This window comes from Scyliorhinus canicula, chromosome 7, assembly GCF_902713615.1.
Source record: "Scyliorhinus canicula chromosome 7, sScyCan1.1, whole genome shotgun sequence".
NCBI classification, from domain to species: Eukaryota; Metazoa; Chordata; class Chondrichthyes; order Carcharhiniformes; family Scyliorhinidae; genus Scyliorhinus; species Scyliorhinus canicula.
In genome coordinates this window covers 209,097,766-209,114,194 of record NC_052152.1, presented here as the reverse complement: position 1 = coordinate 209,114,194, position 16,429 = coordinate 209,097,766, and the positions used below count along the sequence as shown (strand labels likewise).

The window sequence follows — 16,429 nt, the reverse complement described above, 5'->3', positions numbered from 1 at the left end:
ATATTCATGGCGCCCCCTCCACCTCCCCCTGTGACCAAGGTTAAACGTAAGCCAGGTTTCCCTCTCTCAGCAAGGCTGGCTAATCGATCAGCTGTGTCCTCGATCACGGAGATTTCACCAATACAGACGCTTGCCTGCAACTGGCACCCGTTTAGTGGCTTGGCTACGAAGGGGGGGAGAAGAAATCTAATCGCGGCATTTAAATTCTTTTTAAAAAAAACCTTTATTTTTTTCAAACCACCCCATTGAGCAAACTAAAATAAAGCACTGAACTTGTGTAGGAAGGTGGGTGCCATTCAGAAAGTGTTAAATAACACAAGGGAGACTGAAAGGTGGGGGGAATGTTGATATTTGGACCCTGCATATTGCTAAATCTTGGGTTTTGATGGCATTCACTAAAGTTTGTTATTAGCTTTGATGACTGTAAAGTGTTCAATTGTACGATTTCTAATGTGGTTCGTTTATCAAATAAAAACAAATGTTTTGGGAACAGAGATACAGGTTTAAAAATAACCATTATTTCCTCAAATGGAAGCGACCAAGCTATCATGGTACAAAAATAAAACCTGTAAAAATATTTTAAATGCTTTGTGATTACCGTGTAAAGTAAAAACAATTCTGCATGGTGCGTGGAAGGCTTTGAAACAAACTTGCGCACTTTCAGGATAACTTTATTTTAAACCGCAGCCTAGGTCAGTGGTTTCCATAGAGCAGGTCTGGAGTTACAAGTTGTTCCTGGTACAGGGAATTCCTGCCTTACTATGATGAGGAAAGGATTACAGAGAGGGAAGCTTCCAGGTAGTATGTGAAATCCAATGCAGAACCAGTGTAAAATCCCAATTCACGGGTGAACACTGAATTTATCTTTTGTTACGAGAAGAAATTGCAGCAAGGTGTCTCGTGAATTTGACCCCACTTGGTTGCTAGGAACATATAAAGATTGGGGATGTTGAACTAGGGTGCGATAGAGAAAATAACATAAAAACAAATCATAGCTCTTCCACGGTTGAATGCAAACACAAACTACCTGGGTTGGGTTGGGTGAGTGATGTTTAACCTCTGATTACAAGGACTGGAGTTCAGAGCTCCACAGTTGGGACACTGAAAGAACCGTTACCATTGGTACCCTATGTGGACATCCTCACTCCCCCATGTTGCTAAACCCTTCTACATTCCTTCTAGTTTTCTTGGAGTAGTGTGGCTCCCAATGTCATTTCGGTATGAATATTCATAGCTTGCTGAATATTCGGAAGACTGAAAATCAAGATAATGTTGTCTGTTTGCAACGGGTAATGTGGGAATGTTGGGGATTGTATGGAACTGATAACTGCACGAATTATATTCTCGTGTTCACAAGGGTGATTCCAGGACAAGCGTTTTCTGGTGAAGAATCATCATGTGACTTGGTATGAACATTCCAACCATATGTGGCCCGGTGTCTTAACAATGAAAATCACTGACCTAGGTTGGCTAATGAAAATGATAACTTCCATTTTCCAAGCCCTAGCCCCATTCCGTTTCATTTTAATGCTAACTATCAACTGGTAGGGCAGTTTTGTGCTGTGGAATCACGTCCAACAGTGTGTTGATTGAGACTGCCCCAAACTCACTTCTCCTCTACAACTGTCTATCCGCATTAGGATTCAGTGCAACGTCTGGGAGCTAAGAGTACAGCTGTATTGCACAGCTTGCCGCACAGTTGATCAAAGATACACTACATAATACAGATTTCAAGTATTGTACAGAAATTCGCTTATGTTCAGTAAGGCTGTCTTGCAGTTCAGTATAAAATGGGTTTTATATATTTCTCAAAAATCAACTTTACGTCCTTAATACACATTTACACAGAACCAGCTGGGATATACTGCTTTCCAGAGCTCTGGATACCAGTCGGTGCTTCACATCACATTCTCGAGCAGCCAAGTGCCTGACTAAGTAGTAAAATAGCTTATAAATACTCTCGGCATGGATCTCAGTGCATCTATGGGTTCAGGGATTTCGGCCCCACTTCCTGGAACAGTGAGGTGTAAAATCCTGGCTCCAGGACCTTGTTGCGGTATTTGTGAACAATATCCACTATCTTCTGCTTCCTCCTCACATGGGGAGGATTGTAGGAGTCACTTTCCAGCCTCTTCCTTCGACAGATGTTTATAATTGTCTGTCGGATCAAAAACCCTGAAACAAAAAGCACGCAAATGTCATACAGATTATTACATGGTTTTAGTTTTATTGGGGTGGTAGTGTTCTCCCTCTCCCTTCCACTGTAACCGTTTAGTCTCCCATCTCCAAATGGCTGTCCCCATGTTGAACATGATCCACAGCATAGCAGACATGAGAGCAACTTAAGAACACGCAAATTGAAGGAAGAAGCCATTTATCCCCACCTGCTTCCAAACTCTGGGAATAGATACCTTAGCCAAAAGATCTCCTTGCTTGCCATCTAATCAAACACTGCATATGTGAATCAAACCGGTGTTCTAGTAGGGCAGCTCTGTTCCTGGAATGCTAACCCTTGCTTTTGTTTCACAATCTGGAGTAGACAAGATCAATCCCACTGCAGCAACGTGAAAATTTAAGTTCAATTTAAAAATAAATCATGGAAGCTGGTAACATTTTAGTAGAAATCCAATTGGTTCACTAATACCTTTTCAAGAAGGACACCTCCAATACTTACCCGCTGAGTCTATACGTGACTCCAGTCTCACACCGAGCAATCATATAATTATCTTTATTGTCACAAATAGGTTTACATTAACACTGGAATGAAGATACTGTGAAAATCCCCTAGTCGCCACATTCCGGCACCTGTTCGGTACACAGAGGGAGAATTCAGAATGTCCAATTCACCTAACAGCACATCTTTCGGGGCTGGTGGGAGGAAACCGGAACACCCGGAGGAAACCCACGCAGACACGGGGGAGAACGTGCAGACTCCGCACAGATAGTGACCCAAGCCGGGAATCGAACCTGGGTCCCTGTCGCTGTGAAGCAACAGTGCTAATCACTGTGCCAATGCCAGCTTGGACAATGGTACATATGTCAGAGAATGTCAGATTAAGGGGGGGGGGGGGGGGGGGGGAGAGAATTAATCTAAATCTGATCTTCCTCAACTCCAGTGGTAATCATTGTGCTACTTTGCTCAGAGTGAGTGAGCTCTGCTTGAATGGACAGCCCTATGATATTAGTAAACCTGTACACAGGTAGGCCTTGTGGCTTAAAAGCATCTCAAGACCTGAGCTGGTCTCCATTTAAACCTCTTGCTTTTAACTTTGATACTATGAGACTTCCCTGATGTTTCGAACTTTTGATTTCATTTCAATTGGTGATTTTTACCCACGTCTTTGATTTTAGTGAGGTGCTAAGTCCCGATCATTTTTATTTGAAATGCACCTCCCTTCTTTAGTTGAAAGTTCTCATTGAACAAACAGCTGATGAAATGAGTGTTGCTGACAAGGTCAACGTTTGTGCTCATGTCTTACTGCCCCTGGAAAGTTGGTGGTGAACCCCCTTTTTGAACCACTGCAATCCATGTGGAGTACGTACACCCATTGTTGTTAGGAAGGGAATTTATAATTTTTATCCAGAGATATTTAAGGAATGGCGATATTGTTCCAAGACAGAATGACAAGTGACTTGGAGGGGAACTTGCAGATGGTGATGCAAATGCTGCCCTTGTCCTTCTAGGTTGTAGAAGTAGCAGGTTTGGAAGGTGCTGTCGAAGGAGCCTTGGTGAGTTGCTGCAGTACATCTTGTAGATGGTACACATTGCTGCCACTATGCGGCAGTAATGGAGAGAGTGAATTGGGTGCCAATCAAGTGGCTACTTTGTCCTGGGTGGTGTTGAGCTTATCGAGTGTTGTTGGAGCTGCTCTCATCCAGGCAAGTGGAGAATATTCATTACACTCCTGACTTATGACTCATAGATGGTGGACAGGTTTGGGGGTCAGGAGGCGGGTTACTCATCACAGAATTGCCAGCCTCTGTCCAGCTCTTTTGGAGCAGGGGATTCTAGCTGGTGCTTGACCACTGGATGCTGGAAGCCAAATGACCACTTCACCATTTATGGGCGAAATGCAATTTCCTTTGGCCAAACCCGAAGTCGCAATTGCAATTCTGCAAGAGATTTCAGCTGATTTAAAATTGCATCTGCATCTTTGTAGTATTCAAGTGAACGTTGCACAAGGTGGAGTTAGGAAACACAGTGAGTGGGACACTGCAAATGGAACATTGCACCTAGAATTTAAGCAGCACCCTGTGCTGGTTCTTCAATACTACGACATGCCATCAATATCCTTCCCGCCACGATACTGCGACATGCCATACTGTGACATGCCATCAATATCCTTCACGCCACGATACTGCGACATGCCATACTGTGACATGCCATCAATATCCTTCACGCCACGATACTGCGACATGCCATCAATATCCTTCACGCCACGATACTGCAACATGCCATACTGCGACATGCCATCAATATCCTTCACGCCACGATACTGCAACATGCCATCAATATCCTTCACGCCACGATACTGCGACATGCCATAAATATCCTTCACACCACGATACTGTGACATGCCATCAATATCCTTCACGCCACAATACTGCGACATGTCATACTGCGACATGCCATCAATATCCTTCACGCCACAATACTGCGACATGTCATACTGCGACATGCCATCAACATCCTTCACGCCACGATACTGCGACATGCCATCAATATCCTTCACACCACGATACTGCGACATGCCATCAATATCCTTCACGCCACGATACTGCGACATGCCATCAATATCCTTCACGCCACGAGTGAATGGGAACAAACAGCAGCTGTAACTTTTGAGCAGGCAATCAATCTTGCACTTAGCTCAAAACAAAGTATGACATTCAATTCTCAGCTAGTTGGTGCCCTTACCTAATGCCCGCCGACTCACGACCATTCCATCAACCAATGGAATCACCATGCTGAACTTCCCTGTAGCTCCTTGAACTTTTATTCTGAAGAGACCAGTCTTCAGGGGATGGATGAAAATGACCGGCACATCCTTGTCTGACGTGGTGGCCCTAAAATAATGAGACCAGATAAAGGAAAGTTACTCAATTCAGTGTGTACAGGCAAACACTCTCTTAATGAAACATATTCAATTCTCAGGGTGCTTGAGGGGTGTACACTGACAGGATGCTTCCTCTTGTGGGGGACAGGCAGGAAAGTTAAGGCCATAATCATGATCTCAATGAATGGCAGAGCAGGCTCAATGGCCCAAATATGCTCCTATTTATTATGATGTGGAGATGCCGGCGTTGGACTGGGGTGAGCACAGTAAGAAGTATTACAACACCAGGTTAAAGTCCAACATGTTTGTTTCAAACACTAGCTTTCGGAGCACTGCTCCTTCCTCTGGTGATTTCCTCCTATTTATTATGACCTTATGTCATAACGGAGTGCTAGTGCAGAGGGAGCAGCTCACATTTTTCTAGTGTCCCCTTTTTGAACAAGGATGTAACATTCATAATTCCCCAGTCCCCTGGCACCAGCCCTGTGTCTAAGGCGGAAACATTATCACAGCATTTGTTTCAGGCAAATTATCTTTAAAACTTAAATTAACACACAAGAAGATTTTGAACGAAACATCACATCCAATCAAGCAACTGGACGACCACAGTGTGAAAAAAAATCACAAACAAACCAAACATGACATAATATTCAGCTTTACAGACTCCCGCGATAGCTCAATGCAACTTTAACTGTGTACAGCACGGGCTTTGGACTAAGTGAATGATGTATCAGGCTTCCCAGGCAGCAGAGACATGCCCCCAACTGAATACCCTCATGAGGCTTTCACCAGAAAGCAACATGCCTCGTGAACCAGCTCAGAGCCACTGAACTTCCTGATAGTCAGTACATAATTGGAGCCTCCAGAACCTCAGAAGCAACAGCTTAAAAGTCTGACCAAAAGGAGATCTCAGTAAGTATGGAGAAAGAGTGCTAACTCTGGATCTCATAATTTAAAAAGGAGTGAAAGTACCTGAGCGATGTGCTGCTGTTTGTAGTGGTCTCTACTCCAGTGCTGGTCTCCGGCAGAAGATCATTCAGAGGAAAATTTTCTAGAAAAAGATCAATAAATATTAGACATGTTAAACTGCAACAACAGAGGAGGTTCTCGGCAGGGTAAAAAGTGCTGGAAGGGGTCACAGGCCGGCAAGACTTGTAACATGGTGTTATTTGACAGGAAGTGAGAGCATGTTTGAAACTCCACAAGAGCATGAGGAAATAACACAGGAGATGACTATTTGGCCCCTCGAGCCTGCTTTGCAATTCAATATATCACCGCTGATTTTATACCACTTTCCTGTCTGCTCCGCATATCCCCAAGTCCCAGAGAGATCAAAAACACATACATGGCCAAGCACCCATATGCCAAGGGCTATAGTTCCACAGCAGTGTGGAGACATAGCACTGAAATTTACAAACCCTTTCCTGAATATAACCCCAGTGAATTACAGCTATAATACAAAGCAGCACTTGACAATGCATTAATACAGTAGCCTCTTAGAAATACTATACCTATGTCATCAAAGCGCTCGACCCATACAACAATGACCTTTGTTTCAGGGCCCAGTGGAGGTACTGTTCGACCAACTGGCAGCTTCTTAGATTTCTGTGTAGGACTCAGCTTTGGAGAGAAAAAATACTCAATTAAATGGAATGGTGGCTTCAATGATTCACAGCTAAATAAATAACTTAAATAACATCAAATAAGTTACTCTTTAAAGTGCAGTCCCTATAAAACAAATCTGTGCAGATTACAGCCCTAAGAACGCCAATGAGATGAATTACCAGATAATCTGTTTTGTTGATCTTACTTTAGGGATGCATATTGACCAATTGACTGGGAGAACTCCCCTTCTCCTCTTTGAACAGCACCGTAGGATCTTTTTATGCCCACTTTAGAAGGCAGACTGGATCTTTGTTTAAAGCACATCTGAAATATGGCATCTCCGTCAGCCCCCCCGCACTCCGTCAGCCCCCCCGCACTCCGTCAGCCCCCCCGCACTCCGTCAGCCCCCCCGCACTCCGTCAGCCCCCCCGCACTCCGTCAGCCCCCCCGCACTCCGTCAGCCCCCCCGCACTCCGTCAGCCCCCCCGCACTCCGTCAGCCCCCCCGCACTCCGTCAGCCCCCCCGCACTCCGTCAGCCCCCCCGCACTGGGAATGTCAACCTAGAACCGTCAGGGGTGGAAATGTTCACACTGAATCATGGTGATAATGACATTTAAGAGCAGTGATTGCTGATATTTAGGGAAATCTGGCAGGCGGTTTGCACATAACCAATCATGCAAACAGTGATGAGATAAATGGCTAATTTCCAGTGCCCTTAATTTAAGGAGGAACGTTGGTCAGGTCACAAAGTCCATGCTGCATTGCCAATAGCATCATCTAGCCTTAACTAGAGGGGCAGGGAGACAAGCAGCTTAGTTTACCACCACACCTGGATGCCACTACCATCTAGCATTTCCTAATCGGTAAGTGGAGGAGAAATCAGGAGAATTGTCACAAAGCCCTGCTAACATAATCCAGTCACCAAGCGTTTTGAAGGGAGGTGAGGAGTGCATTTTCATGCATGTGCACACCCTCACATTTCTGCAGACAGAACTGAAACAACGTTAAATACTGCAGGAATAAACCTGCAACCCTTTTCTATGTTGTGAGAATCTCACCCTTTGGGAGTTGCTAAGGTTTTCGGAATGGTTTGGGAAGAGCTCCAGGGTCAGTGGGGTTTGTTTCAGGAGGCTCGGCAGTAGATCCATCTGTGTCTCTGCCTCCTGCGATGAGAGTCCACTCTCCGAGGAGTCAGCTGCAAGTATAACAAAGGGAAATTAATGTCTTTCTGCAATACCGGCGGACTTGAAATGTGGATTCAATGGCTGTGCAATGGCAATCAGGGCAATGACCGTGATTTATTTTTAAAAATTACATTAATAGATATTTGACAATTAAATGAACATTTCGTTCAATGCCAATTGAAGATGAATGCTTTCCAGAAAGCATCTTAATCCAAATTGCTTATAAACAAACTTTTTCTCAATTCCGCATCTCAACGGGGGTTCATTACAGTAACGAGGGTTCTGCCTTTTGCAATATTGGTGTTTCACTGCTCTCCTGATAGTTGAGCATGGCCATCTGACTCATGTCAACCATAATGGCTTAAGCTTCAATCCGTGTGGTGGTAAGAGTCAGTGTGGACATGCCAAATCTCCTTCATTTCCTGACCAAGTATAGGCTTTCTTGTGCTTTCTTGGTCTCCCACCTTGACTCTGACTCATCGTTGTTCGAGATCTGACCCACTATGGTCGTGTCGTCAGCAAACTTGTAGATTGAATTGGAGCCAGATTTTACCACACAGTCGTGTGCGTATAGGGAGTATAGTAGGGGGCTAAGCACGCAGCCTAGCGAAGCCCCAGTATTGAGGACTATCGTGGAGGAGGTGTTGTTTATCCTTACTGATTGTGGTCTGTGGGTCAGAAAGTCGAGGATCCAGATGCAGAGGGAGGAACCAAGTCCTCAGTTTTGGAGCTTTGATAGGAGCTTGGCTGGGATTATGGTGTTGAAGGCGGAGCTGTAGTCTGACCTAGGAGTCCTTGTGGTCGAGATGCTCTCGGGATGAGCTGTGGACCGGTTGTGGCGGTATGCAAATTGCAATGGATCAAGGCATTCTGGAAAACTCATTGTGACAATTCTGGATTGGTAAAGCAGTTTATTAGAAGTTCACCTAATTAAAATTTTGCTTAATCAAATAATGGAACCGTTACCAAGGCATGGGGACATTTTACAACATGTTAGAATAACCAGGAACTGCACTGATCTCGATGGGTAATAATCATACAGAGGTTCAGCAGATCAGTATTTTTACAGGACAGTAACTCACAGAAGTGAGCTTCACCCCAATGCAAATCTTCAGAAATGCAGTCATGGTGGCATCACTACTCATAGTAACGAGCAAAATAACTCTCTCCCCTCAGCATCTTAAAATGATGCTCAGTTATAAGTTTACAAAAGAAAAGAGAATTACATTTTTTTCCCTGTGGCTGCCTGCAATTCTCAGTTTGAAGCTGACAAATTACACCAATAAAATCTGACAATATCACTAACACACACCACACACACGAATTACAATTAATTAATCTGAGCCCACATGAAAAATTCTTGTGTGTATTATTTGACATGGTTTTTAAATGAAATGAAAAAAAATGAAATGAAAATCGCTTATTGTCACGAGTAGGCTTCAATGAAGTTACTGTGAAAAGCCCCTAGTCGCCACATTCCGGCGCCTGTTCGGGGAGGCTGGTACGGGAATCGAACCGTGCTGCTGGCCTGCTTTAAAAGCCAGCGATTTAGCCCTGTGCTAAACAGAATGCAGAATGTTTGTGCGAGAAGGTGAGGCAGTTTGCGAGGACAGTGAACCAAACCCACTGGGTGTATGACATGTGTACAGAAGGTTTTCACAAATGGCTGAAATTTGACTTACTGGATGATTCCATAAAAGAGGGAACGACAAAGGCAATTTCAGTCAAGGCATCAGCATAATATAATGCTTTCTTCTCCCCGTTAAAAATACCTCCTCCAGCATCTTCAGGGGTCACCGTTTCCTCTGAGAATGAAAAGATCGGAAAAATGACACAAAACCTGCCCAGAAAATTGGTACAGCTCAACTTGGACCATAGGAAGAGGAGTGGCCTCTGCAGCCTGTTTTACAATTCAGTGCGACCATGGTTAATCTATGACCTAACTCTACAAATCCACATTTCCCCCTTGTCTCTTAATATCTAGGTTGGCAAAAAAAAAAAAAAATCCATCAAATGGTCACTTGCACTCGCCAGGAGAGATGGAAAAATGTCTCCAATGGGAACAACAATTTATACTGTATGAGGAAATGCTGTGGATCGGTTGGCAAGTTGGTTCTGATTGAGATGTTGCCATGGCAAATGCACCAGGGAACCACTGTCCCAAGCTTTTGTTTATTTGCGGAGATAATGGCTACCTCGATCAGATCAATGCTCACTGTGTTATGTATGGATACTTTCAGACCTGAAAAGTGCCCAGTCCACCTCAAATTACTCTGGGAGGATAAAGTAGCTTAAATCTGAGCCACAGGTGAAGCTTATTGTTTCACGCTGCTGGCATGCACAAGTGGAGTTTTCCACGAACAGGATGCTCCAGTCAAGCCAGGTGGCAAATGGAGTTTAATGCAGAAAAGTGTGAGGTGATTCATTTTGGAAGGAATAACAGGAAGACAGAGTACTGGGCTAATGGTAAGATTCTTGGTAGTGTGGATGAGCAGAGAGATCTCGGTGTCCATGTACATAGATCCCTGAAAGTTGCCACCCAGGTTGAGAGGGTTGCTAAGAAGGCGTACGGTGTGTTAGCTTTTATTGGTAGAGGAATTGAGTCTCGGAGCCATGAGGTCATGTTACAGTTGTACAAAACTCTGGTGCTTCCGCATTTGGAGTATTGCGTGCAGTTCTGGTCGCCGCATTATCGGAAGGATGTGGAAGCATTGGAAAGGGGACAGCGGAGATTTACCAGGATGTTGCCTGGTATGGAGGGAAGATCTTATGAGGAAAGGCTGAGGGACTTGAGGCTGTTTTCGTTAGAGAGAAGAAGGTTAAGAGATGACTTAATTGAGGCATACAAGATGATCAGAGGATTAGATAGGGTGGACAGTGAGAGCCTTTTTCCTCGGATGGTGATGTCTAGCACGAGGGGACATAGCTTTAAATTGAGGGGAGATAGATATAGGACAGATGTCAGAGGTAGGTTTTTTATTCAGAGAGTAGTAAGGGCGTGGAATGCCCTGCCTGCAACAGTAGTGGACTCGCCAACACTAAACTCGCCAACACTAAACGCATTCAAATGGTCATTGGATAGGCATATGGACGATAAGGGAATAGTGTAGATGGGCTTTAGAGGGGTTTCACAGGTCGGCGCAACATCGAGGGCTGAAGGGCCTATACTGCGCTGTAATGTTCTATGTAAGACAAAGGAGCAGAATTAGGCCATTCAGCCCATCGAGTCTGCTCCGCCATTTAGTCATGGCTGAAAGGTTTCTCATAAACCCCTCGTTTGTGTAAAATCTTCTTGCAATTTAAAAAAAAAAAATTTTTATTCTCCTTTTTCACATTTTCATCCAAATTTACAGCCCTTCTTGTAATTTGACTCCTGGGAGGGCAGATATCATTCTGCTAAATCGATGCTGCACTCACTCCAAGGACAATATATCCGTGGCAAGGTGTGGAGCTCAGGACTACTCTGGTACTGTAGACATGGTCAGACCAGAGCTTTATATAACTGACAAATGGTGTCTGATCCCTGGTGTTCTATAATTTATACTCTAAAATGGATGACCTCAGGTCTGACTACACTGAAATCTATTTGGCAGCTTTTCCTATTCACTTGACATGTAAATACCTCTGTAATTTGTTCTGAAATCAATATAAAAGTTTGTTTGGGGGATATTGGTGATGTGGATATTGGCTGCTCAGCATCACCTTAAAGTGCTGTTGTCCTTATGTTGATGAGGTTCCGGCAATTTTGCCAAATAAAACAATTGTATGATCCTGACCCAGTAAGATCAAGGATGATGCGACTTGGCAGGGAATTATGAGGACAGGATAGATAGGATGAACTTGCACTCTCTTCAGCTTAGATCTAAAATTCTTCTTTTTTTTAAAAATAAAGATTACCCAATGTTTTTTTTCCCAATTAAGGGGCAATTTAGCGTGGCTAATCCACCTAGCCTGCACATCTTTGGGTTGTGGGGGTGAGAACCATGCAGACACGGGGAGAACCATACAGACAGTGACCTGGGGCTGGGATCGAACCTGGGTCCACAGCGCCGTGAGGCAGCACTGCTAACCAATGCACCAGTGTTGCCCATCAGCTTAGATGATTAAGGGGTGATTTAATTGAGATGTTTCAGCTAAGTAAAGGATTTGACAGCGTAGAGAGAAAAACCTATTTCCTCTAGTAAGGAATCCAGGACAAGGGGGCAGAACCATAAGATTACAATGGGGGCCCTTGGGGATGATGTCTGGAAGCACTTTGTCACATCAACGGTTATAGAAATTTGAAAATCCTTTCCCCCCAAAATTGCTGAGTTTAGAGGCCAAATAGAAATTTCAAAACGGAGATTGCTAAGAGTTTTGTCAGGTAAGGGTAATAAAGTTGAGAACCCAGGGAGACAGATGCAGCTAAGACACAGATCAGCCTTATCTTACTGAATGGCAGGTGGGGCTTGAGGACTGAATGGCCTCAGCTTGTTTCTCCTTTTAACAGTCTCAGTGGGTGGACACAGAATCTGGAATAGCTTTGAAAAGAGAATGGATAATTATAGGTAAATGGGGAAGAATGGGAAATGGGTGTAAATGGACAGCTCTTAGTTGGACCAAATAACCTCCTACAATATGGCAACCACCAAAATAACCAACTATATTGCAGCCACCAAAAAACACCTCGTTATTTATTTCAATATTCTTTGTGGGATTTATGCAGTGTGTAAAAGAGCCACCCAATTTGTCTTTCACCAAGGTACTATCTACCTTTCAAAAGAATTCCTTGTAATTCAACCTCTTCCAATGTAGTAAAGTGCCGCGTGTGAGATAGTTATCTCTGGCAGGTATTAATTGACAAACGATGCACTTCCTGATTTCAGTATTATGATAGATGTTGAAAATATTTTTGGGGATTATGGGTAGGCAAATGTGTGCGTACACACGCAAACAGGGGGAAGGTTACTCAAGACAGGTTGCCTGTGAGGTCAAAGATGAAAGGTTAAAGGTGTTCGGTTGATGCTTTTGTAATGAGAGGTTATGTGAGTTACAATTTGCATAGTGAGATAAGTTTCTTCAGCTGCAGAATTTTGAAAGGCAGTCTGGAGGTGACCAGGAACATTTGCATCTTACAAAACGTTCCACGGGTAAATAGCGAAATATGTATTAAATGTTATTGATCCAAAAGTAGAGGCAAAGTAGGAAATTAAAGATTTTTATATGTGGAGAATGTGAGTTGAATGAGGTATTTGAGGACAATTGAACCAGAAATGAAATGGGGTAAAATATATTGAAGGAAGGATGTTTAATTGAGTCTGGTGGCTGTGGGGGAAAAGCCATGGAGACCAGCACCCGTGTGTGAGAGTTGCTGTGAAACGTTTGTTTTTGAACCTCCCTTTGGAATTCCATATCAGGAGTAGAAATGTTTGGGAAGTCGTGTGATATACCTTTATTGAAGTGACAACAATTTCTTGACTTGGGCAACATTATTGGATATTTATGGTTAAAATCTATAAGGGTGTGGTTGCCAAGAAGGCAGTCTACTTCTTTGTGAGTGAGAGAGAGGTAGGGGTGTAGAGTTGTTTTAGAAGACTTCTTTAATTGTATAACTTTAATCTTGTGTGCTTAAGCTTTTTTTCTTTTTAATACATCTTCTAATTTTTTTAAATTCTATGGGTGTGCTGTATAACTGGAGTCCTACGTTTTTGGGGTCAGTAGTACGTCCTCCTGGCATTCACAAAAAAACGGTTTATGATCAGAGACTTCACTCAGGGGTCTGGCTTACTGAGCAAAAACATCGGTTGTGGTTATAACAGTATTTTTAATGCCAGATTTTTAACAATTGTTAATTTATTTTTTATCTTGCCGACATACCTTGTTCTTTTCCCTCACTGCCATTTCCATTGTTAATTAACCAGCTGGTTGACACATGTCCAGTCCAGCCGGGGTGCTTCCCAACATCCACCGGCCATCCCAATGACAGGAGAAATTCCAAGAAATGAGACTGCACATGGCTAGAGGATTCCATATTCTTGAGAATCTGAAAAGCCAAGACAAAGAATCATCCACTGAAGAGAGATGAGGAGGAATTTCTTCTCTGAAAGTTGTGAAGCTTTGGAATTCTCTACCCCAGAGAGCTGAGGGCACTGAACGTACTCAAAGCTGAGATAACTGTAGGAGAGTTAAGAGTTATAGGGAACAGGTGGGAAAGTGGAGTTGAGGCCAAGATTAGATCAATTACGATCTGATTGAATGGCAGGCCAGGCTCGAGGGGCTGAATGGCTTACACCTGCTCCTATTGTTTAGCACACTGGGCTAAATCGCTGGCTTTTAAAGCAGACTAAGACAGGCCAGCAGCACGGTTCAATTCCCGTACCAGCCTCCCCGAACAGGCGTCGGAATGTGGCGACTAGGGGCATTTCACAGTAACTTAATTTGAAGCCTACTTGTGACAATAAGTGATTTTCATTTCATAAGATAAGATCTTATGCTTGTAGTCTTACTTCAATTTCGATTACATTGCAATGATTTTGGTGAAGGTGGAGCGGCAACATTTCGTTCTGCTTTTTTATGGTAAGCAGACCAATCAAATGCTCCATATAGTCAGTGACTTGGCTCTTGTGGTACACACTCTCACAGTTGTAGCGCATTTCACATGCAGTTTAACACAATCTCAGAGTTCAAGTCCAATGTGTTTTCACTCTGCATCAATCCATTTTCAGAGACAATTTACTGCTGAGCAGTTTCAAATCGTGAAACCAGCTACGATATTTTGTAGAATTGTCTGCGAGCTGAGGATTGGGCGCACTAATATGAAGATGATAAATTGTTTGTTGAAGACAGAAAATTGGCAACTACAACCTTAAAAGTGCATCCCAACAGGGCAATTGCAAACCATGTTGATCTCAATACAATAAATCAAGAATTATAATTTGTAAAAGATGGTCTCATTGTTGAACAAACTGCAGATCAAAGAATGCCACTGTCATTTCAGACATTCATGCAATTCGGGGCAGCACGGTAGCATTGTGGTTAGAACTGTTGCTTCACAGCTCCAGGGTCCCAGGTTCGATTCCTGGCTTGGGTCACGGTGTGGAGTCTGCACGTTTTCCCCGTGTCTGCGTGGGTTTCCTCCGGCTGCCCCGGTTTCCTCCCACAGTCCAAAGATGTGCAGGTTAGGTGGATTGGCCATGATAAGTTGTCCGTAGTATCCAAAAAGGTTAGGTTGGGTTACGGGGTTAAAGGGGATAGGGCGAAGGTGTGGAGCTTAAGTGGGGTGCTCTTTCCAAGAGCCGGTGCAGACTTGATGGGCTGAATTGCCTCCTTCTGCACTGTAAATTCTATGATGAGCCTATGAATTCAATTAAGCTGGAACATATTCACCTCCTGACAGTACATGATATTATTCTCTACTCTTAATTTGGGATTCCACTACAAGGAGTCCAACTGATCAAAAACAGATCAGAATAGTTTACAAGTTGTCACAGTGAATAGATCAGAGACCACATCCTTCAAGTTCAGAACCATTTTGCCCGCACTCTTTCTTCAACACCACCCCTCCAACATGAGCCATGCCTTCTGCCGTTTTATCATACAGTGAGTTAACCACACACCTGTTACATACATAAATGCAGGACAGAACTCTGCAAGATTGAACAAAGGCAGCTGAATGGGAGCTCTGGACCAATTCTGGAGCCAGAATAAAAATCTTTATTAGTGTCACAAGTAGGCTTGCATTAGGTTGCAATGAAGTTACTGTGAAAATCCCCTAGTCGCCACATTGCGGCACCTGTTTGGGTACACAGAGGGAGAATTCAGAATGTCCAATCCACATAAGCTGCGCATCTTTGGACTGTGGGAACAAACCGGAGCACCCGGAGGAAACCCACGCACACACGGGGAGAACGTGCAGACTCCGCACAGACAGTGACCCAGCCGGGAATCGAACCCAGATCCCTGATGCTGTGAAGCAACAGTGCTAACCACTGTCCTACCGTGGTGCCCACGGAATGAGGACAAAGCAGAAACTGGGTGAAAACGCTGAGTATTCAGGTAAAATACAGACAGTTAATCTGTATAAGAACAAATATAGAGTACGACAGTGAATTTTAGTTCATGATTTCATTCAGCTGTTTGCTCCAATTAGGTTTTCATTTCCCAATATCATGTAATTAAGGGGAGAGAGGAGAGTTGGTGGCGTAGCGAAAATGTCACTGGACAGAAACCCAGAGGCCCAGTCTAATGCTCTGGGGCCATGGGTTCGAATCCCACTACGGCAGCTGGTGAAATTTAAATATTTAAATAAAATCTAGAATTGATAGTTTCATAATTAATGTCCTTTAGGGAAGGAAATCTGCCATGCTTATCTGGGTCAGCCTGAATGTGACTCCAGATTCACAGATAGTTAGCACTGCTGCCTCATAGTACCAGGGACCCAGGTTAGATTCTGACCTTGGGTGACTGTGTGGAGTTTGCACTTTCTCAGTTCCTGCGTGGGTTTCCTCTGGGTGCTCCGGTTTCCTGCCACAGTCCAAGGAAGTTCAGGTTAGGTGGATTGGCCATGCTAATTTGCCTCTTAGTGTCCAAAGGTTAGGTGGGAT

General features: G+C 43.8%; 1 protein-coding gene across 7 annotated transcripts in view; it reads right to left on the bottom strand.

The window, feature by feature from the left end:
* Nucleotides 1-204: 204 nt before the first annotated feature.
* Nucleotides 205-16,429, bottom strand: part of ralgapb (Ral GTPase activating protein non-catalytic subunit beta) — a 140,298-nt gene continuing 124,073 nt past the window's right edge. For all 7 annotated transcript variants that reach the window (XM_038803826.1, XM_038803829.1, XM_038803828.1 and 4 more), the window contains 7 exons: nucleotides 13,704-13,869; nucleotides 9,530-9,652; nucleotides 7,722-7,858; nucleotides 6,569-6,677; nucleotides 6,030-6,108; nucleotides 4,919-5,067; nucleotides 205-2,175 (listed from right to left, as the gene is read on the bottom strand). In XM_038803826.1, coding sequence (XP_038659754.1) covers nucleotides 1,982-2,175; nucleotides 4,919-5,067; nucleotides 6,030-6,108; nucleotides 6,569-6,677; nucleotides 7,722-7,858; nucleotides 9,530-9,652; nucleotides 13,704-13,869 — 957 coding nt within the window. In that variant the 3' untranslated portion in view covers nucleotides 205-1,981. The remainder of the gene's footprint in view (nucleotides 2,176-4,918; nucleotides 5,068-6,029; nucleotides 6,109-6,568; nucleotides 6,678-7,721; nucleotides 7,859-9,529; nucleotides 9,653-13,703; nucleotides 13,870-16,429) is intronic.